Consider the following 21,998-nt stretch of genomic DNA (forward strand, 5'->3'; position numbering starts at 1 on the left):
ACTACCAGGCTACAAGTAAGAAAAGTGAAACCATCACCTTCCTGTCCACTCAGAAATCAACATCAACATAAATATGATTGTATGAAATTAATCATAAATGCTAGATATAACCTACACATAATATTTTAAGCATACAAATGTACAACTGCACAAAACATTCTTAAGTGAATGAAATATGTTGAATAAAACATCATCTGTGTCACTTTATGATCATCGTTCATTTCCGTGAACAGTCGGATGCGCGACTCGCTTTAAATGTTGTGGCCGCAAGGAATTGTGGGACGTCATATCTCATCTCCTTTTGTAAGGGATGGTCCAGTGTATCCTATGCTAAAGGATGTCATAAAGGAAGCATTGACCCACCTTTCCTTAACTTTTAGATCTTATTCCAACGGCTCTTATCATGGCCGCCACTTAAATGCTTCCGGGGTTAAGGTAAAGTGGATAGTGAAAGGAGATAGGAGGGACAATTCGAACGCACCCAGACTTCACTAATTATCAGGAAGGAGGCTCAAAATGTGCAGTCTGCAATGACAGTAGGAAACACCTCCCTAAGGGGGCCCTATCTGACAGCACTCATTCTTGTTGCGCTGCTCTTGCTGCCGTCTCGTGCATTATTCATGTGAAAACCAAAGATTGTCAATGAAAGTCAGGAAAACGAAGAGGAATTATCAATCAGAGAATGAAAAAGAAAGATAATAAAAGAAAAGACAGTGATAAATGCAGCAGAAGATGACATCAGATGTTGATAACCACTGGTGTCATAATGTGGATTTATGCTTCCCTGAGAAAACTATTTAGTTAGAAAATAAATAATATTTTGTACAGTTTACCGCCTCTGTACATGGGGCTCGCGCCCTCACCACTGTTCCACTGGCGCCACTTTTCGGAGATAATTTGATTTCATGTTTTTATTGTTCTGAATATTTGTATTTAGAAATTATAAAGGTTTTATAATGTTCTTATTTATTTAAATAATAATAATGTGGTGGCTGTGGCTCAGTTGGTAGAACTCATAAATACAATTAAAAATGTTAACGTCTCTTTTTTTTGTTGGTGTCAGATTATTTCTAAAATTGATGAACGCTGGTTTGTGAATTTTTGCCTCGGGTCCAAATAAACTCTAGAATCACCACTGGCTTTTAACGTATCGCTTTAACGCATAGGCTGCTTCATCCACAGATGTGCACTTGGTACAAAAAACACGTCTAACATTTTATTGTGACCTTACCTTAAAGAAGTGGAGGACACCTCGGCCAAAGGATAAAAGAATCAGCTGTTTGTCTGAAGATCAGGCTGCTTAACTTAACATCCAGAAACTAAAACTCTGAAGAAGGGAAGACGAAATGAAAGAGAAACTGATCTTTGAAAACGAAAAAAGACAATCTAAAACCAGAAAGCACTTCAAACAAAAAAACAGAGAAAAGTAGAAAGTGACATTAGTCTTCCTCAGGATGTCTCTCCTTGTTATTCATGAAAGGTGACCAGGTTAAAATGATCTCTGAGGCCGGCCAATCACAGGACAAATGTACGATGTATGTGACTTTCTGTAAAAACTTTTTTTTTAAAAGCCACAGTATGAACTCGTGGTTTCAGATCAACAGTTTCAGTCTAGGATTAAAAGGTCCGAATATTCTCAACTGGTCATCATGTCTCAACCAAACATCCTGTTTTTAAGATCAGCAGGTTGAGCATATGCCACACACACACACACACACACACACTTCCTCTTTTTGATTTGATCATGGAAGTTGTGCTGCTCAGTGTCTGGCTGACTTCCTCAATAATCTTTTTTCTGTCACTCATATCATGACACAGCTCTGGTTTATATTTTAATAAACATTCTCTTGTTTTCTATTTGTAAAAAGGGATATGATTTAGGATTTCCCGGGGCATTTGACCTCAACTTCACATCAAAGATCCAGAGGTGGGCACAGTTGATCAAAAGTGTAACGTCAGTCACATTCACCATCAAACTGTAAAAAGAGACGTTAACTTTGACGGCAGTTAATCAGTTAATTATTTTAATAACTGACTGAATTGACCGGTGTTACGGTTTAAAGAGTGACCGTGCTAAGTGGTGTCTTTCAGCTTACTGTCACTTTTTGTAAAGCTTCTGAAAGAGAGAAATGTTGAGAAATGTTTTTATGGCTATTAAAATAAAGATTTTATAGTTTCTCACAGCTTAAGTCCGATCTGATAAATTCCATTTGACCATTTGGCAATACAATAAACACTCAAAAAGTACTACAGTAATACACATACAGTAAATGTAGAAATATACTTTAAGATAAGATTAAAAAAAAAATAAAGAAAAGCATAAATATTCAAAATGTAGAAAATGTAAACAGTGTAATGAGTAAAGTGTCAGCGCGTAAAGTCTCCAGAGGATAAGGTATAGGGAGAGGAGTTAGAATGCGTGGTGGAGCTCAAAGAAGGGCCAGAGCTGAAATAAGAGCCACTATCATAGACCATGTCATAAACCACAAGTTATCATACAGAATGGCTGGTGAACGAGTACAGCCAAATCTCAGCCGGGACACAGTGGCATCCATTGTCCGGATTTTTCAAGAAACCAACAGGTAAAGTGTAAATAATTGTTACCATGTATAACAGTTACTGTACGCCTCAGGTTTCTAATATGTAACTGTATTTTGTCTCTCTAAGGATTCAACGTCTACCTCCATGAGGTGGCAGAGGAAAGCACCTACTGTACTGTACAGTAAATGAAGAACAGGAACTTGCCATTATCAACATGGTGATTGCTGACAATGAAATACAACCTTTACTGCAACAATTCTGTCTCTGTCTTCTTCTTTTCATAAACCATACATTCTATAAAGCTACTCTGATATGGGTCAATCCTTTTTTGTTTTGAATTCCTGCAGCAAAAGAAACAAAATACATGCATTTACTTAACCCAACAAAACAGAAATGTAGAGGCAAAAGAAAATGCAAAAACAAAATGAAAAATTGTTAAAAGTATTGAAAAAATTGTCATAGCAATCAAAAAAAACTGTAATAGGTTGTTGTGGTTACAGACATAAATGATTGGAGATTTTGACATTACATTAAAAAAATGAATCAAAGAGACTGTAACGGGCAGTGTATGGACCCAATTGAAGCACAACAGGAAACTGGCAGATTTAGTCACACACTTTAATTTTTAGCAGCAGGTGATACAATGGCAAACAGGTAATCCCGGTCCAAACTGAACAATGTCTCTATTAGCCGGCTGGGGAACGTAGCCGCTGATGGCACGGGACAACTGACCAGAGCTGATCGTGCCGAACAAACACGATACAGTCAATATTAGAATATTATTATGTTTGAGCTTTTTTGCCAGTAGAAATGGTCCACATGTTTTTTTATTTAAACAGACTGTCATTTGTTCCTCATGTGCTGGTGTTTGTTATCAGGTCACACACAGAGACTAACGCTGTCACAGGTTGTCATAATTAATACAGAGAACTAACACAAGCAGCTGTTAAAGCCTGAGCGGTGATCAGCTGATGTCATCGCCACAAACGGGCGACGCTTCTGTGGAAAGGACGTCTCATGTCTCTTCACCCATTTCCTCGTTCCCTCTCTCCTTCGCTTCGTTTCCTTGCATCTCTGGTGGGACGGATGAAGACGCAAGGGAAGGAGGCAAGTGAAGGATCCATGGATGAAATTTGAGGGATCTGAGACGTAGCCATAGGCTGTTAACTGTAGAGTGCTTTGTGATTCCTGATTGAGCCACTAGATGGAGCCAAAGTGAAACATTTTCTAAACATACAAACGGAAGCTTTGATTTGTTGCTATAGCGACTCATCAAAGTAACATTATTTGCTGTTTTAAACGGATTGAAACACAGCAAATGTTCAGGATTAAATTATGAAATAAATCAAATATTTATTTCATATATACCTTTTAGTTTCTATGACACAATAAATATTTGAATAAATATTTGTATACAGGTTTATGTACAGTCAATTTTGAATAATTTTAATGAATATATAGAGAGCGGTTTGTTTTTGTTCTCAAGTGATGGGCACAAATATTGTCATTTCTCTCTGGATTAACTGATTAATTCAGTCAAAAAAAAGGTGATAAAAACAGCTTTTCACAATGTTAAAACAAGAAAACACTGATTACACTGATGTGTTTGTTGATTCATTTCTTTTTTTTAAACTCACTATTAGTCATTAAAAAGTCCATTAAGCTCCTCAAATCTCAGGCTACAGAAATGACTGGGTCGAAGGAGAATACAAAAATTTTAATCACAGAGCCCAATTTTTTTTCATTTTCTCTTTTTAACATATTTTTGTCTTCTAAATGGCTCTAACAGATTTTGTAATTGCTCCTTTTTCAGTCTATAACTCGTGTGTTCTGAGGCCTGTTTTTGTCAATGAGTCTGGTGTCATTAAAAAACAAAAATAGGAACTTATAGAAGGCGCACTATGATTGATATATCATCCATTGGGTTTGTGTTGCAGCCATTACAGCCTAATTCCTGATGGCAACTTAAGAAATATGGTGCATCACTTCCAAAACTTTTTTGTATTCATACGCCATTTACACATAAGAACACAAATAGAAAATTGGGCCTGTGCTGTAAAAAAAAACATCTGGACAGGCTTTAAAAGGATGGGCAGGTGAAATATTAAATTACTTACTTTTACTGTTTGTTAAAAATCTCTTAGAAACGACCAAACCAATATAGAATACTGTCATGGTATAAATATGTTTCTCACCAATAAATATTGTACGTGTCAAAGTGAGATCCTTGTGTTCTATTGTCTCTGCGACATTATGCTCTGTTGTTATATAAAATAAATTAGCAACACTTTAACGAGCCACAGGGTTGCTTTGTGTGAGGTGATAATGTCCTTTATGCACACACACAGAGGTTTAATTTGTTGGCTGTTGTTGGTTATTGATAGCCTGTTGAGTTTGAGAGCAGCTCAGTGGTTCTTCTTCTTCCTTACACACAGTCAGACTGTCCTCATCTTCCACCTCCACACAGCGGTGTTTCTTTAAGGATTGAGACCGAGTGAAAAATCTCTTACAGTGAGAGCACCAGTACGGTTTCTCTCCAGAGTGCACGCGAAGGTGTCGGCTGTAACTGTACGAACTGTTGAAACATTTCCCGCACTGCTCACAGCTGTACGGCTGCTCCCCAGTGTGGATTCGAAGGTGTCTCATGTAGTTGCTCAGTCGACCGAAACCTTTCCCGCACTCCTCACACTTGTGCGGTTTATCTCCAGTGTGCGTGTTCACATGTTGTTTGTATGTTTTTGATATAGAGAAACTTTTGTCACACAGTTCACATTGGAATGGTTTCTCTCCGGTGTGGATGCGCATGTGTGATTTGTAGTTACCTAACTGAGAGAAACTCCTCCCACACTGGGAGCAGCAGTACGGTTTCTCTCCTGTATGGACTCTCATGTGAATCCTGTATCCGCTCAGGTCGCTGAAACTCTTCTGACATTGCTCACACTCGTACGGTTTCTCTCCTGTGTGGTTACGTAGATGCAAACTGAAATGTCCAGACTGAGTAAAACTTTTCCCGCAGAAGTCACATTGGTATGGTTTCTCTCCGCTGTGGCTAAGCTGGTGTCTCTTGTATGAACTGAGAAAACTGAAACTCTTAGGACACTGATCACAGCGGTATGGTTTCTCTCCGGTGTGAACTCGCATGTGAATCTTATAAATACTGAGATAAGTGAAACTCTTCTCGCACTGGTCACACTGGTACTCCCCTGTGTGTTCCCGCAGGTGTTCTTTGTATGAGCTGTTGCTGCTGAAGCTCCGCCCACACTGGTCACAGGAGTACGGTGTTTCTTCAGCGTGTGTTTGCAGGTGGAGCTGGTACGCCTCCAGCTGGCTGAAGCTGCTGTCACACTGCTCGCAGTGGTGCAGTTTGTCTACAGAGTGACTGAGTTCATGTCTTCTCAGACTGCAGATCCGACTGAAAGACTTCTCACAGTGCTGACACTGATGAGGTCTGCTCAGGTTCACCTGAGAGACAAGAACACACAGAAATATATAAGTTTACAGCCATGCAAGGAAACTTCAGAAGTCAGACTAAGGTTGTCACAATACTGACATTTTAAACTTTGATATGATATAAGGACAAATTGATACAATATTGGTACCACAGAAACAAAAATAGAAGTCCCAATATTGGGCAATTTCATGTTTTTATTTTGAACCTGTCTAATTGGCACACAAATATTGTTGTGCAATTGAGACAGTGTGCTGGAGTTCATTTTCAAAATATTGATCAATTCATTCCTCTCCTATACACCTGTCTTATGAAATAGATGTTGTTTTTTGGATGCTTCAGTACTTTTTTTTATACTTTTGACAATTAAAATTATATATATTTTAGTTGTAAAACACATGATGTGTAAAAGTTTGAGAGTATCAAACATTTTGACAACCTATGTCAGACTGAATCCTTATTAAGGATACTTGAACTTCTCCACGCTATTCTTATTTTTTGACATGCATGTGTAGTTTTAACTTCAGATCGATTTGAACACACACTCCCTGTGGCTGCAAGTGAGTTCTTGTGCGTTAGTGTATTTCAGTTAAAAAGTGAAGCTCAGAGCAGTGGTACAGTCACTGTGACATTACTGTTTTCATTTCCCTAATTAACAAGACAATGCAGATACATGAGAAAAATTAGACATACATGAATCTTGAAATTTTGAATCATGTACTATAAAATGTTCATTTCTTTCTGATCTCACCTCTTTTGAAGAACTCATATCAGCAGCTCAGATTGTTGCAAGTTATCGTCCTGCAAACGTTCCTGTTGGCTCCTTTCAGCTCTGAAATCATCCAAACAGACAGACAGGTGAGAGTAGGGTTAAACCATCATTTATTAGCTGGGACATCCCATTTTTCAAACTAAATTTGTCCAGAGCGGGACGCCCCTTGTCCTGTATTGAAGTTCTATGTAATCATTAGAGGACATTTAGCTGATCCTAGATCTGATCATTATAAAAAAAAACAGTAGCCCATCATGCACTGACCACGTTTGTCAAGTGTCACCTGTCATCCAATCACAGCCCCTTCTTAGTGCATCAGATATGCACACTGCAACAAAAGCGCTGAAAAAAGTGTCTTTCATGGATGGTGTTGTCCGGTTGCCTTGTGGTGCACAAGTGTGGATTAAAATACAGATAAACTGGCAAAAAAGAAAATACTATGCAGCTACGGCAAGCAAGAAGATGTGTGTACTGTTAAGCACTTTATGCCTTTATTTCAACAGGAAACGGACGGAGATGCTGCTACAGAGATGCCATGCTAGCAAGAGGTGAGATGTATATCGTTGCATTTTATGTGACAGTAAGGGCAGTAAGAAATATCATTTGAAAAGGAAACTTCATGCCTCTCTTTAGTGGTTTTTTTTAAATATATATTTTCTATTTGTATTTTAAAGCTTCAACCTTTGATTCATCTTATCATTTATTTTAAAGTCCATAAGAGTTGTGCTCAAAGTGGAGTCCAGGAACTGGCAGAGGTCAATAAGGCGGCAACGAGGGGTCCCAAGTTAAGAGTGGAGTCATTTATTTCCAGCTTAACACAATGACAGAATGAGGTAAAAGAGGTTTATTAATATAGAATTAGCCTACATAACAACACAGCTTTAGTAGAAGGCCTAATACACAGAAATGACACATTTCTTACCACACATTCACACATCCCACCGACACTGCTGTGACAGTGAGCTGCAAACTAAATATTTTCTCCTTTATTTGGTACTGATGCAACCCTACAGCAACACTTCACAGACACCTGACTCTGAAGATGAAGTATGTTAAGCTGTCGGCACGTTTCCGTTACCTGCTGCCCCCAAAACTCATCTCGCCTTAACTGACACGGTAACAAACTCCAACACAACACCGGCCATCAAAAACAAGCTAACATGCTAACACAAGTTAGCAGCGCTGGGCCGTAAACGTTATTCGGTACCGCTGTGAGCTTTAAACGCAGAGTGCTAACACTAAACAAGAACACATCCACATGAAAAAAACAACACAAATTGAAATAAGGACACACCTTTCCCCCCCCCCTGCAGTCTCTCTGCTGCTAATGTTGCCACGCAGATATCGCCATCTTGTCAAATGACGTCACCATCATGACGACGTGCTGCGTGTGTACTCTTCTTCTCCTCAGCCATGAACCGGCAGCACACACCCTCAGTGAAGCGTTACTGACACCAGCTGGCCTCTGATGGCAATTCTGTGTTGGCTTTAAGTTCCGCTCCAGAGGTTGTATCTTGTTGTGTATACTGTATGTATGGAATGTAAATTGCACATTAAAGCTGTTGTTTTTTTCAGGCTATTTTTTTGTTCACTGATGTTGAATTTCTCATTTCAAGTTTTGGGTCTCTTTTAGCCTATAAAAGGTGAATGAGAATGGTCCATGTATGAAGTATCAATTGCAGTAGTTCATGTTGTATAATGAAACATGCCAGTTTAAGGGCCGTTGCCTAATTTCCTTGTCCGACTTGGCGAATGCGAATATATGTCGACGCACGTTAACTCATCCCCTCACAGCCGACTCAGCCTAACGTTGTGAACGCTTTGACTGTATTATTGTTGCTTTGTCCGAGGACTTGCAAAGCTATTCAGCGCAGCTTGTTGCATTAGCCAACTTGCACAAATGAAAATTGAACCAAGGAAGTCGACAACCAGAAACAGACACAGCTCGCCTTCAGTCGCGCGCGCTATGAAGCGGTGTTGGCTGCCGTGATAATTTCCATTTAAGTGAATTAATTACCAGTCGGGCGAACACTTATTATTATTATTATTATTAGCCTAGTTATTTGATTCATGCCAATGTATTCTTCTACTTACTAGGCTACTGGAATTTTTTATTTAGCAGAAAACACCTTTGAAAAAAACATTATTGTTTTACAATGTAACCTAACTTATACAAACAAACAGATACAGGACGTATACATTAAAGCAGCGGTTTCCAAACTGTTTCTGCTGGGCCACCCCATGGAAAACTAAAATATTTTCAAGCACCCACCCCTCACCATACACATCAACATATCAATATACACTAATCAAACTGTCAGTCATGCCCATTGATAACAAATTCATCTATTTTTAGTATTGATCTGAAACACTGTCTGCAAAGTAATAGTAATAGTAAGTAATAAATAACAACTACAGTGTGACAGGAAAGTGAATCAGATGCAGACAAACACAATGCTAAGGAGTCTGCAGTAAAGGCTCTCTTCTTAGAAAAACATATCTCGTTCAAAATTCTAGTGCAGCGTACATGTAATTAGCTTTATTTGATATTATTTGGGACAAAATAAAAGTAGCTGATATATACTTGCATTCCAAAATTGGAGATTAAAGCCAATAAATCACATTTTATTTTTTTAGTTTGAAGCAATGTGGGCATACATGGGAAGCAGGCATAGTTAGAGTAACAATTTCAATTAAACAGTAACTCTCTTCACTATGACATCATAATATGTATTAAGGTCTATTTATCATGTTTCATTCTGTTGACATATTTCACAACAGGAAGTTCTCCTGGACTCCTTCATAAAGTGATCATTTCACTCTTAGACTGTAGGGCACTATTGGCTGAAATCTCTGAATATAGTTTAACTTTTATTTATCATCATAGTTTTAGCTTACTTTGTGCATTTTCTTTTTATATTTTTACTCCCCACCATCATTCAGTAATTAGTGCTTTGTCTTATTGTGCGATTGTCTTACATTGTGTCAATGAGGGGGGTTCAAACTCATCTATGTGTGTTCTCAAAGTGAATTATTAAGTGCTTCATTTGAAAATGGAAAAACACTGAAAAAATGATCAAATGTTCTGTTCAACTTTATTATGACCCTGCCGAGCCTCAAACATCATGAAGGACCATCACATCCTGGACACTCTTCTTCACCACCCTCTCATCAGACACTGGTCTTTGGGAAAAAAGACCAGTGCATTAAAGGGTTATATGAATATTGAATATAGCAAAATGACACATTGCCTGTTTGAATACTTTATAGTAAGGGCGTCCCTTTTGGGTAAGAAGCATAAAAGCATAAACCCTACCACTTCCAGTTGTCCACTTCTTTTTCAAGCCAGCTGTCACCTTACAGAGGCTCTAGTTACTTGTGATCTAAAAAAAAAAACCTTTTGAACCTTTTGTTTTGCCTTTACTAGCAACTTTAATAAAACTAAGGTTTTTTGACCAGGGTATTCATTTATAATTTAAGCATAAATTTGTTTATTTTTCAATTTAAAAACATCACAAGGTGAGGATTTAAATCCTACATGACTATTATATCTCAAGGAATGGCACAGTCTTCACATTCACCGGACATTAGGGGTTAAGAATGTTGAAAGAATGTTCTACCCTAACTTTAATTAACTACAATAGTTTAATTTAAAGACCCAATGGTGGAATGGAAGGGATATTGAGACTGGTCTGCTCGTTACTTCTCAAGTTACCTAGATTGTTTGATTTACTTTTCTTAGTTATCGAAGCACTTTGTAAACGCTTGTTTTTAAATGTGCTTTAATAAGTATGATTATTATTATTATTATTACCATTGGCATATGGTAAACAAATCAAGCAAAATAAGGCAGGGACTAACAATAAGAAAAACTCAACACATTTGTAGGCATACACTCAGATATGCTATATGCACATGCATACTTACCTTAAAACGGAATAGCATCTTTGCAGTGGACTTCAAGATGAATGTTAATCTTTGATAGTTGTGTGGGTTGATGTAGGTCACAGGGGTCAGTGATACAGACTGCAGCATGTTGTGCAGGCTTTTAGCCACATCAAATGAAGGAATTAGCATACACAAAAGACAGAAAAACTGTTTTAACAAGTCATTTCCACTTAGTAGACGAAGTTCAGATTAAACAAGATTAAATAATGCAGCAGAGCGATGTATTTCAATGCTGTTAAAACTGCTAATTTCAGTTAATATTTTTCGAAATTAGGCAATCTTAAACTGGCATGTTTCATTATACAACACAACATGAACTACTGCAAATTAATTAGAGAATAGGCACAAATCGGGGCCTGAAATTATTCATGCAAACTTGACTTAAAAATGTGACCATCGTAAGCAAACTCTGACCCATGCGTATGCTCATGTTGGAGGCAGCTAGGGCAGGGGAGAATTGGAGACAGTGAGGTGGTGAATTGAAGCAAAGTTATTTATTGATGCCTCTCACACATTTAATTTCCCAAAATGTAATGACAATTTTTGACATATCCTTGCTATGGCAAAAAATATAGGCTACATCAGCAGTGTTATTCGGAACTGCACTTAGTGGGCCATAACAATCACAAAAGCAACTTTACATTTGAAAAAACATAAGCAAACAAAGTCAATAAATCAGGGCAATCAATATTTCATCAGCGATCATTTTGACAAGGTGTAAAGTAATAAGCAAGATGTGCCATTTCAGATTCCCAAGAGCTCTTATTTCTATGTGCTGGACTGGGTAGCTTTAACTCCCTTGTGTTTTTGGCAGCTGTCTCAATGGGTATCAGCTGACAGGATGCGCTTATTGACTATATAGACCATGTTTACATTTTTGCCTATAATTCACCTTTTGAGAAAAGTATGTGCTGTATATCAAATTATATCCTTATGTCTGCGATATCACAGCCGTCACTCAGCGCATACCAGCTGGCCTAAACAGCGGTAATATGAGTAAAAGGACCTACATCAGGTTTTCTACACTGTGGAACAAAAGGCCAACATTAAAAGGCAATAAGCAGCAATGTTGGGTTTCCCAAATGTAATCAGTGCAATTGACTACACCCATGTTGCTATGAGGGCTCCATATGAAAACAAATAGGCCTATGTCTACGTAAATCGAAAGCACATCCAGTGTACTAATGTGTAGTGTAAGTAATGTGTAAGTAATATGTGACCCAAAAAAGTGGTAGGCTATATGGCCTGGGCCAACACGTTTCTTTCATCCTGACGCATGGCTGTGTAGGAAGCAGACTAAAGGCACTGTGTATGATGGCTGGCTTCCAGTCATTCAAGCTCAATAAATGATTGCTCTTATGGGGGCTGCAGGTGACAGTGGTTACAGTTTTAAGGTGCTAGCTCCTTACTCATTTCCCCAACCAACTGTGTTGACACACTGACAGAGTGTGCCATCGGCTTTAAAAGTGCAGGTGTGGATGTTTGGATGGCTCCGGTGGAAAACTGTTGTACACCCCAGCAAAGGTTTGGCGAAATAACAGGGTGTTCTCCGTAATACGGCACAGAGGTTGGGTAATAGACCTGAGAGAATTACTGCCCTCCATCCCCCCACCCCCCTCTCCGAAATGAGGAAAAAAGACCCTCAACTCCCCTTCAACATTTTGCTACACTCCATTGAAATGTCTATGTTGCTTTCTGCCACTTCAAGGAAATTTACTGTAAACTCATTCTTAAATTCTGCATTCGATGTCAAAACTTAATATAATTAAAATGTCAGACTGAAACATAAAACAGAGAACCCAAATGCACAAACACAAAGAGTACATTCAAAGTCTGTTCAATGAGAAAAAAGGTCGGAACACAGAAATCCAAGAGCACAGAGGTATCCAATACGTTAAGCAAAAGGCTGGTCAAATATACAGAAACAAGTCAGAATTAAAAGGCAGGGTTGGTAGTTTTCTCCAGATACACTTTTTAAGATTTGGGTTGAAAGGGGACTTCCGGTGGACGTGGACGATATAGGACGTGTGTAGTGGGAGCTCTGCGGGAATGTGATTTTTTACATATTTATTCAAAGTTATAAAACTGTCCACTGCTAAGATTTATTACACGCTGTGAAGTGCTACTTCTGGGGAGCCATAACTGAACAATGGCGAGTCTTCGGCCGAGAAATGAACCACCCAAAGTTGGCCGTGGTAGGCCGCTGCAATCCTCAGGGTCTGGGTCCCTGGCAAAGCCGGATGCTAACGAGGATATGCTACGCTGCATTAAGGACATGATGGACGATCTCCGGACAGAAATCGTCACTAAGTTCAAATCTATAATATACGAGTCTGTTAAGACAGAAGTTTCACGTGCCCTGAAACCGTTGGAAGAAAAAGTTGACGCACAAAAAGAGACTATTTCAGACCAAGAGCACTCGGCTAATGATCATGAAGACCAGCTACCGAGCCTACAAGCTAATGTGGCTAAGCTATCGGCTACAGTGGAGTCTCTGGGTAAGAAATGCGAAGATTTAGAGGCCCGCTCTAGGCGGAATAATTTTCGACTTGTGGGTCTGCCCGAAGAATCCAAGGGACCCAACCCCACAAAGTTTGTGGCCAAACTTTTGAAAGACTTGTTGAATCTCGAAGCTTGAGCCTGAGTTGGACAGAGCCCACCGCACACTGCGTGCTAAGCCGAAGGGGGGTGAGCCACCACGACTGATGGTGATCAGAGTCAACAAGTTTCAGGTCAGAAACATTATCCTGCGTCGGGCTGGGGAGGCTTCACCCCTGCTGCACAGCGGGAAAAGGGACTATATCTTCCAGGATTTCACCCCTACTGTGGCCAGGCAGAGGGCGGCGTTCGTCAAGGTACATTCATGTGCTAACGTGAAGTTTGGCCTCCGGTACCCGGCTACACTACACATCACCATACCCAACGGCCCAACCCATAGGTTCAAGGACCTGGACCAGGCATTGGAATTCGTAAATAAGAGACTTAAGAAGACCCAGGATTCAGATGGAGACTGAGACCGGCATCAGGGAGCACAGTGATGCTGCTTTTTTGAGTTTACAGACTCCGGTCAAGTATTACCACGCACCTTTTCTGTGCCTTCCAGTTTTGTTCATTATATTCTGTTATTATCTATAAGGTCTTCCTGCCTAGTTAAGGACTGCACTATGTGCTTCCAGGAGTGTCGCACTGCTTTTGAATGATGATACTTTATTTTGTGAAGCAGAGAATGTTTATTTTCACTATTTTTCTAATTGATATTATAGGACAGTTCATTTATACATTCTCCAAAGCCGTCTAAGAGTACAGGTAAGTTACAAGTAACGACAGCTTTTGGTTTTGTTAAGGGGTAAGATAGCGCGCACCCTTTTAGGATGCTTCTGCTAGGAGAGAGAAGGGAGGGGTTTGGGACTTGGGGATTGTCTGTTTGTTTAAGTTCTTTCAATGGGGGGGATGGCACATATCTCTTTTTGTATACATATATGTTCTTTGGTCTATTTTATCTACTTATTTTCTTAATCACACTAGGTACTTTTCTTTATTATAGTATCTATAAGCTCTTGCCGTCTTATGGCCCAGCCTAATAATATACCGCCTAATGTAGGTGGAGATATTACATTTGTTAGTTTAAATTGCAAAGGCCTGAACAATCCGATAAAATTAAGTAAGGTCCTACATTATCTACATCATCTTAACACTCATGTAATTTATCTGCAGGAACCCCATTTAAAAAAGATAGATTAGATTAGATTAAAACGAAGTTGGGTTGGTCAGATATTTCTCTCCTCTTTCTCAAGTAAAGCAAGAGGTGTGCCGATACTTTTACATAAAACTATTCCTTTTGTTCATATTAAAACAATATCTGATCCCACAGGCAGGTTCATTATTGTCATTGGCCATATTTATGAGGTCAAGGTAGTCCTTGCAAATATATATGCACCTAACTGGGATGATGAAGCCTTCTTTAAACGGGTATTTTCAATGTTGCCGGATTTGTCACAACATAACTTAATTTTGGGTGGAGATTTTAATTGTTGGTTGAACCCTTCATTAGACCGCTCCTCCTCAACCTTAGTGCCACAATCTAAATCTGCCAAAGTGATTGAAGCTTTCATGGATGAGTTCAATGTTATTGATCCTTGGCATTAGTTTAACCCAGGCAAAAGGGAATACTCTTTTTTTTCTCATGTACACCAGACTTTTACACGTATTGATTTCTTTTTGGTAGACAGCTCACTGCTTACTGCAGTTTCTGGCTGTAAATATGATTCAATAATTGTGTCAGATCACGCATCGATCTCCACAACTATATACTTTCAGAAATTCACAAGCACAAGGCCACCATGGCGCCTTAACACACAACTTCTCTTGGATAAAGATTTTGTCGAACTTAAAAAAAAAATAATAATAAAGATTTAGGTTGAAATTGTCTTTAGGTCCCGATAGGAATTAATCTAAAAAATCTGTCAACTGTAGAAGTTGTAAGCCTGTAAAAACTATGACCAATGTCTGCCACGAGGTACCAATCTGATGAACCAATCACACCTCCCTGTTCATTCTCTACCCCATGCATGTAATATTTACAGTCTATGGCCTACACTCAAAGCATGAGCTGAGGTCCACTTATGGAACAATGGCACTTGTGAAAGTGAGGGGCGTGGCTTTTAAGGGAGCACAGAGGGGAGGGGTGGGTGCAGACGGAGCATTGAGGGAATGCTACTTTTAAAATCATGCTAGTTTTTCCAAAATTACCAACCCTGCCTTTAAGTTAATCAGAAAAATACACTAAGAAATACTGTCACAAGGAACAAGACAAACTTGCACAGAAAGAGGGGAACTCAGAGATTAAGTACTTAAGGGGAGTGGAGGCAACTAGACACAGGTGAGACACATCAGGTAATCAAAGACGTGGGAGACACAGGAAGGAGGGCAGGAAGCAAAGGATCTGCAACGCAAAATAGGTGAAGTATCGAAGTAAAACAGGAAAGACAAGAAATTAAACTTGAGGATAATTAGAAAAAATAGGAACTTAACTATCCTGGAGATGTGCCATAAGTTAAATGTCAACTGGTGTACCCTTTTGGGTCAGTCAAACATTTCATTATGTAGGTGGAATGGGATGATGTCACAGCTTAAAAGAAAGAAACTCCTTTAGATCAAAGCCAAGAGAAGAGAACATGATGATGTCACAGCAAAAAGGAACCGAACCATTTACTTTGTATAGTTGTCAAAGGAGATAAGCAACCAAGTAGAAAATTAGGTGTTTTACTTTTTTCCTGCCTATTTCAATTTCTGACATACTGGACACCAAAAACTCCAGGATAATGAGACGAGGATACAGCCACACCTCCACAACAGGCAGCTCGAATGTCCGCCGGTACCGCACACGGGCCCCCACCTCTCAAGTGGATGAATCCCCATTCGGGAGCCCCAAACCACTGGACAAACATGGAAACTCAGCATACAGGATCGTGAGTCAGCCCAGAAAGATCCAAGAGACTGTTCAAATTCTAGGGAAAGACCAAATTCGCAATATCAGGATCCCTTCAAAAGACCCTCTGCAAAATTCGCTTATCCTATCATCTTCTGAGATGCAGCGTCTCCTCACAGCCTCCCTGGTTGTCACAAAGAAAGAGACGTATGCAAAGAACGAGGCTTATCAGAAGGACGAAGAGGAGAAAATCAAAGCTGCAAAAAACATGAAGCATCAAATGATGGAGATCGACCGTTTACGCAAACAGAACATGCCACTGACTCAAGAGGAGATTGATTCCCGTGACCGTGCACAAAAAGTATGTGGAAGGTCAATCACTTTAAGGATGGAGCAAGACGAGGACATTAAGAAAGTCAACAAGATGATTTTACAGACTCAGTGTCAAGCCATACGAGAGGCGCAGATCCATGAGAAAAAAAGGATCCAGGCAGAGATGGCAGAGGAGGAGAAACGTCTAGACTCTATCATGGAGAGCGAGCGCCGCAAAGCTGTAGAGAACATAGAGAAGATACATGACCTCCACAAACAGAAGATGAAAATGGGAAAGCAGCAAATTTACAACCAAATACTGCAACATGAGCAGGAAAAGCAATTACAGCATGCAAAGAAAGAGCAGGAGAAACAATTGACTCGAGAGAGACATGAGAAATTGAAGTTGGAGGAGCTCAGGGCCAAGCAGAAGAAGAGAGAGGATCAGCAGCTTCTACAGAAAGAGATTACACGTATCAATGCTGAGACCATGCAGGCCAAGAGTAAGATGTTAGAGGAGGAAATGCTCTCTGACAGGAGGCGGAAAGAGTATACACAAAAAAAACTGATTCAGGAGGCTGAATGTGACGCAGCACAGAGACGCATCAAGAAAGAGAGGGAGTTGGAGATTGGCAAGATGTTGGCCCAACAAAATAAATTAAAAGACATCAAGGCAAAGCAGGATGAGATCCGTTCTCAGAGGATCCAAGAAATGGAAGACAGAAAATGGAGGAGAAAAGAGAAAGATCTGGCTATGAAGAAAGCCCAAGAAAATGCTATGCTGCGTGCGTATCGCTTAGAGCAAGATCGCTATAAGGAGCAACAGATGTTGGTCAAGTCAGAGCGTAAGAAGGCAGAGTTTGATCGGATGATGGATATTCAAAATTACACCATGGTCAAACAAAGAGAGGAGGAGGAGAAACGGCGTCAAAAAGCACAGCAACTGAAAGAAGCATTGCAAGAGCAGATAAAGGAGCGTGAGCTCTTAGCCAAAGACAAACGCAGAGAAACCTTACAGGAAACTGAAAAGTTTACTGAGGAAGGAAGGCACATAGAAGTGCTCCGTGATATGATCACAGAGAAGAAGCTGAAGGAGCTGAAAGCTTCAGGAGTCCCTGAAAAATACTGCACTGATTTGGAAAAAAGAGTGTACAACTGGAAGCGGAAGTAGGCAGAAAAGCTCGTCCAAAACATAAATAGGACAAACTCCCAAAGTATCTGCCTTCTTCCTGCCCCTCACTTATCAGCCATTCTCTCCTTCCTCCTTAAAGATCCCTCTCCCTTAAATGTCTTCTAATTCTTTCCCATTAGTTCCCCCAACTGTGTACAGGTTTACTCCGGGTGCTCCGGTTTGTTCCTACAATCATTAAACCATCAATTATTACAATAAAAAATTATATTGAAAAAATTAAATTGACTCAAGTGGAAATTGGAAACTTTAAATTCAAAATAAAGACAGAAACAATTCAAAAAATGTAACCGTAAAATGTTATACTGTATTATTTATTTAACTTAAGGTTAATCTAATAAATATCATGATTACCAGCTGGTTCTCATGTGGACATTTTTTTTTGCAATGACAGACAGCAACAGATTCACATGCTGTCCTTTTCCAGCAGACACATAAAGTAACTCTATTAAATTTGTCCCAACATTACAATAAATATAAAATTTTTAATTAAAGTCAAGGTTCAGAGGTTGGTCATTTTCAAAAACCAATTATTTTGCAAGTAGCATTTACTCAGTGCTCCTTCTACACCCACGCCCCTCACTTAAATGCACGAGCGCCGAAGCGGACCTCAGCTCATCTCTTGCAATGTCGTCTCATGTCTCATTCATCCATCCATTTTCTTCCAATTATCTGAGGTTGGGTCGCTGTGGCAGCAGACACTGTAAGTTAATCCAGACTTCCCTCTCCCCAGCAACACTTTCCAGTTCCTCCTGGGGGATTCCGAGGCATTCCCAGGCACGTCGGGATATATAATCCCTCCAGCCAACTCCTAATCAGATACTCAAACCACCTCAACTGACTCCTTTTGATGCGAAGGAGCAGTGGCTCTACTCTGAGCGCCCCCCTTATCTCTAAGGCTGAGCCCAGCCACCCTCCTGAGGAAACTCATTTCAGCCGCTTGTATCCGTGATCTCATTCTTTCAGTCACTACCAATGGCTCATGACCATAGGTGAGGGTTGGGATGAAAATCGGCCGGTAAATCGAGATCCCTCTTCACCATAACAGTCCGGTACAACGTCTGCATTACTGCTGACGCAATTGACGCTAAGTCTGTCAATCTCACAGTCTATCCTACCCTCACTCGTGAACAAGACCCCAAGTTACTTAAACTCCTTCATTTGGGGCAAGGACTCACTCCCCACCCGGAGAGAGCAATCCACTGTTTTCCATCAGAGAACCATGGCTCAGACTTGGAGGTGCTAACCCTCATACCAGTCACTTCGCACTCGGCTGCAAACTGCTTCAATGCCTGCAGGAACCCCATATTCTCGCAGCACCCCCTACACGATCCCCCTGGGGACATGGCCATAAGCTTTCTTGAAGTCCACAAAACACATGTAGACTGGATTAGCAAATTCCTATGCACCCCCAAGAAGCCCTGCAAGGGTAAAGAGCTGGTCCACTGTCCCAAGGCCAGGTCTGAATCCACATTGATCATCCTGTATCTGACAGTTTTCGACAATCGGTCGGAGCCTCCTTTCCAGCACCCTAGATACTTTCCCTTGAAGGCTGAGAAGTGTAATACACTGATAATTGGAGCACACCCTCCAGTCTCCCTTTTTTGAACATGGGAACCACAACACCGGTCTGCCACTCCACAGTCCCAGATTTCCATGCAACATTGAAGAGGTGTGTCAGCCAAGACAGCCCAACAAGCCTTTAGCATCTCAGGGCGAATCTCATCCACACCTGGCGCCTTGCCACTGAGGAGCTTTCTAACTGCCTCAGTGATCTCTGCCAAGGTTAGTGGTAAGGTTTCCCCCGGATCTTCAGACTCTGCCTTCACTTCAGAGGACATGTTGTCTGGGTTCAGGAGTTCCTCAAAGTATTCCTTCCACCGCCTAACAATATCCCCAGTCTGGGTCTGCATCCCTTCGCCCCTGCTGATAACAGCCTGGGTCAAGCCCTGCTTTCCCTTCCTCTCATCCATTCACCCTCCTTCCCTTCCTGAGTTGTCTGTTTGCCAGAACCTCCTTGAGGCCAACTGAAAGTCCTTCTCCAAAGCCTCCCCGAACTCCTCCAACTACAGGGTTTTTGCTTCTGCAACCCCTGAAGCCACAGCCCTCTGAGCCACTCGATACCTGTCAGATGCTTCCAGAGACCCCTGGGCTAACCATGCCCGAAAGGCCTCCGTCAGCCTGACGGCTTCCTTAACCACTGGTATCCACCAGCGGGTTCTTAGGTTGCTGCCATGACAGGCACCGACGGTACTGTGTTACTGTGTACCTACTCTTAGCCTAGCTTAGCAGTTTACATTGGCTTCTTTTTCTGTCTCTCCCTCTCCTGATCTCTCCTGCTCTACGTGTCAGACGTTAAGTTACTCCTCGTCCTCCTTTAGTGATAATGACACATGTAAGAAATGTAGTTTATTTTTAGCTTTGGAGGCGAGGGTGTCTGAGTTAGAGAGATGGCTCCGCGCCATTGAGTCAGAGTCATCGTATGCAGCAGTAGTTAGCCAGCCACCTGTAGCCGGTGCGGGCCGACATAGCTTGACTTCCCCCCTGATAGCTCCCGAGCAGCCGGGAGGCAGTGGCTGGGTTACTGTCTGAGGGAAGCATAGTCGAAAATCGAAGCACACGGTTCCCCACCAACCACTTCACGTTTCAAACAAATTTTCCCCACTCAACGACACACCCGCTGAGAATAAAACTCTGATTATTGGAGACTCCATAGTCCGAAACGTGAAGCTAGCGAAGTCAGCGGGCATAGTTAGGTGTATACCCGGGGCCAGAGCGGGCGACATCGCATCTCATTTAAAGTTGCTGACAAAGACTAAAGGTAGATTTGATACAATCATAATTCATGTCGGCACTAATGACTCCCGACTACGCCAGTTGGAAGTCACTAAGGTTAATGTGGAGTCGGTGTGTACTTTTGCTAAGACGATGTCGGACTCCGTAGTGTTCTCTGGACCCCTCCAAAATCAGACCAGTGATGACATGAATAGCCGCATGTCATCACTCAACCGCTGGCTGTCGAGGTGGTGTCCAGCAAACGATGTGGGCTTCATAGATAACTGGCAGTCTTTTTGGGGAAAACCTGGTCTGCTAGTTAGAGACGGCAGCCATCCCACTTTGGTGCAGCTCTATTATCTAGAAACATAGAAGAGGTTATTAGTCCAAAACCTTGACAACAACACAGAGTTCAGACCAGGAGGCAGAGCTGCAGTCTTACACGCTTTTCTGCGCCTCCCTTAAATCTGTCTCCCAGTCACTATAGCTGTAATTCTGAATCGAACTGTAGTTATACTATAGGTACTGTGTCTGTCCCCCGGCCCAGACCCGTTTTTATAAGTCATCCAAACGTAGAAAAAAAAGGCGTAAATCATCAAAATCTCATTAGAATTAAAACTACGAATACGATTTTGCTAAAGAATCAGAAAATTCACTGCAGACTTTTGAACATTACGTCCTTAGCATCCAAATCTCTTTTAGTGAATGATCTGATATCAGATCAGCATATTGATTTACTTTGTTTGACTGAAACCTGGCTGTGTCGAGATGAATATGTTAGTTTAAATGAATCCACTCCTCCCAGTTATTTTAATACTCATATACCTCGAGACACTGGACGAGGTGGTGGAGTAGCAGCTATTGTTAATTCTAGTCTTCTAGTTAACCCTCGACCAAAGCTGAATTTTTCTTCTTTTGAAAGCCTTGTTCTTAGTATTTCACATCCAGTCTCAAGAACCTTTCAGCCAGTTCTAGTTGTTGTAGTTTACCGATCCTCCTGGCCCATATTCTGAATTTCTATCTGAATTTGTAGAATTTTTATCAGATTTAGTCCTTAGCAGTGATAGAATAATTGTTGTAGGTGACTTCAATATCCACATGGATGTTGATAATGATAGCCTTAGCACAGCCTTCATGTCATTATTAGACTCTATTGGTTTCACCCAGGGTGTTAACGAACCTACTCATTGTTTTAACCACACCCTGGATCTTGTTTTAGCTTATGGCATTGAAATCCAAAACCTTAGTTTTCCTAGAAAATCCTCTTCTATCAGACCATTTCCTTATTACATTCAACTTTGTCCTACCAGAATTATCTCTGCTTAATAAAACTGTGCTTTCTAGAAGTTTATCTGATAGTGCTGTAGCTAGATTTAAGGAAGCTATTTCAGCTGCTTTTGATTCAGTACCGTGTTTCAACCCAGTTGGAAACTCTTATGATAGCTTTAGTCCCTCTCAGCTAGATCAGTTTGTTGATAGTGAAGTGGATTCGCTGAGAGTTGAGAGTCGGAGAGCTGAGAGTTACTCTTGATTTGATTGCTCCCCTAAAACAGAAGGTTATCAAGAGAATAGCTCTATGGTTCAA

The 21,998-nt window shown here is 40.7% G+C and overlaps 2 protein-coding genes across 3 annotated transcripts; one reads left to right on the forward strand and one right to left on the reverse strand.

Moving 5' to 3' along the window:
- Nucleotides 1-3,862: 3,862 nt before the first annotated feature.
- On the reverse strand, nt 3,863-8,130 carry LOC132986591 (zinc finger protein 239-like). 2 transcript variants are annotated; one of them, XM_061053079.1, is made up of 3 exons: nt 8,052-8,130; nt 6,741-6,821; nt 3,863-6,003 (listed from the first exon to the last, which is right to left on the reverse strand). In XM_061053079.1, the coding sequence occupies exons 2-3, from the start codon at nt 6,756-6,758 to the stop codon at nt 4,894-4,896; spliced, it is 1,128 nt and encodes a 375-aa protein (XP_060909062.1). In that variant the 5' UTR covers nt 6,759-6,821; nt 8,052-8,130; the 3' UTR covers nt 3,863-4,893. The 2 variants fall into 2 exon arrangements, with proteins under 2 accessions (XP_060909062.1, XP_060909051.1); XM_061053068.1 differs by lacking the exon at nt 8,052-8,130 and having other exon boundaries at nt 6,741-8,045.
- Nucleotides 8,131-16,030: 7,900 nt separating this feature from the next.
- Nucleotides 16,031-17,620, forward strand: LOC132954265 (cilia- and flagella-associated protein 45-like). Its single transcript, XM_061026797.1, has one exon. The coding sequence runs from the start codon at nt 16,031-16,033 to the stop codon at nt 17,618-17,620; it is 1,590 nt and encodes a 529-aa protein (XP_060882780.1).
- Nucleotides 17,621-21,998: the final 4,378 nt, after the last annotated feature.

This window comes from Labrus mixtus, chromosome 2, assembly GCF_963584025.1.
Source record: "Labrus mixtus chromosome 2, fLabMix1.1, whole genome shotgun sequence".
Taxonomy (NCBI): domain Eukaryota; kingdom Metazoa; phylum Chordata; class Actinopteri; order Labriformes; family Labridae; genus Labrus; species Labrus mixtus.

Bases quoted from the DNA above. Each gene is read 5' to 3' on its own strand.
- LOC132954265 (XM_061026797.1), top strand. From the start codon at position 16,031: ATGAGACGAGGATACAGCCACACCTCCACAACAGGCAGCTCGAATGTC.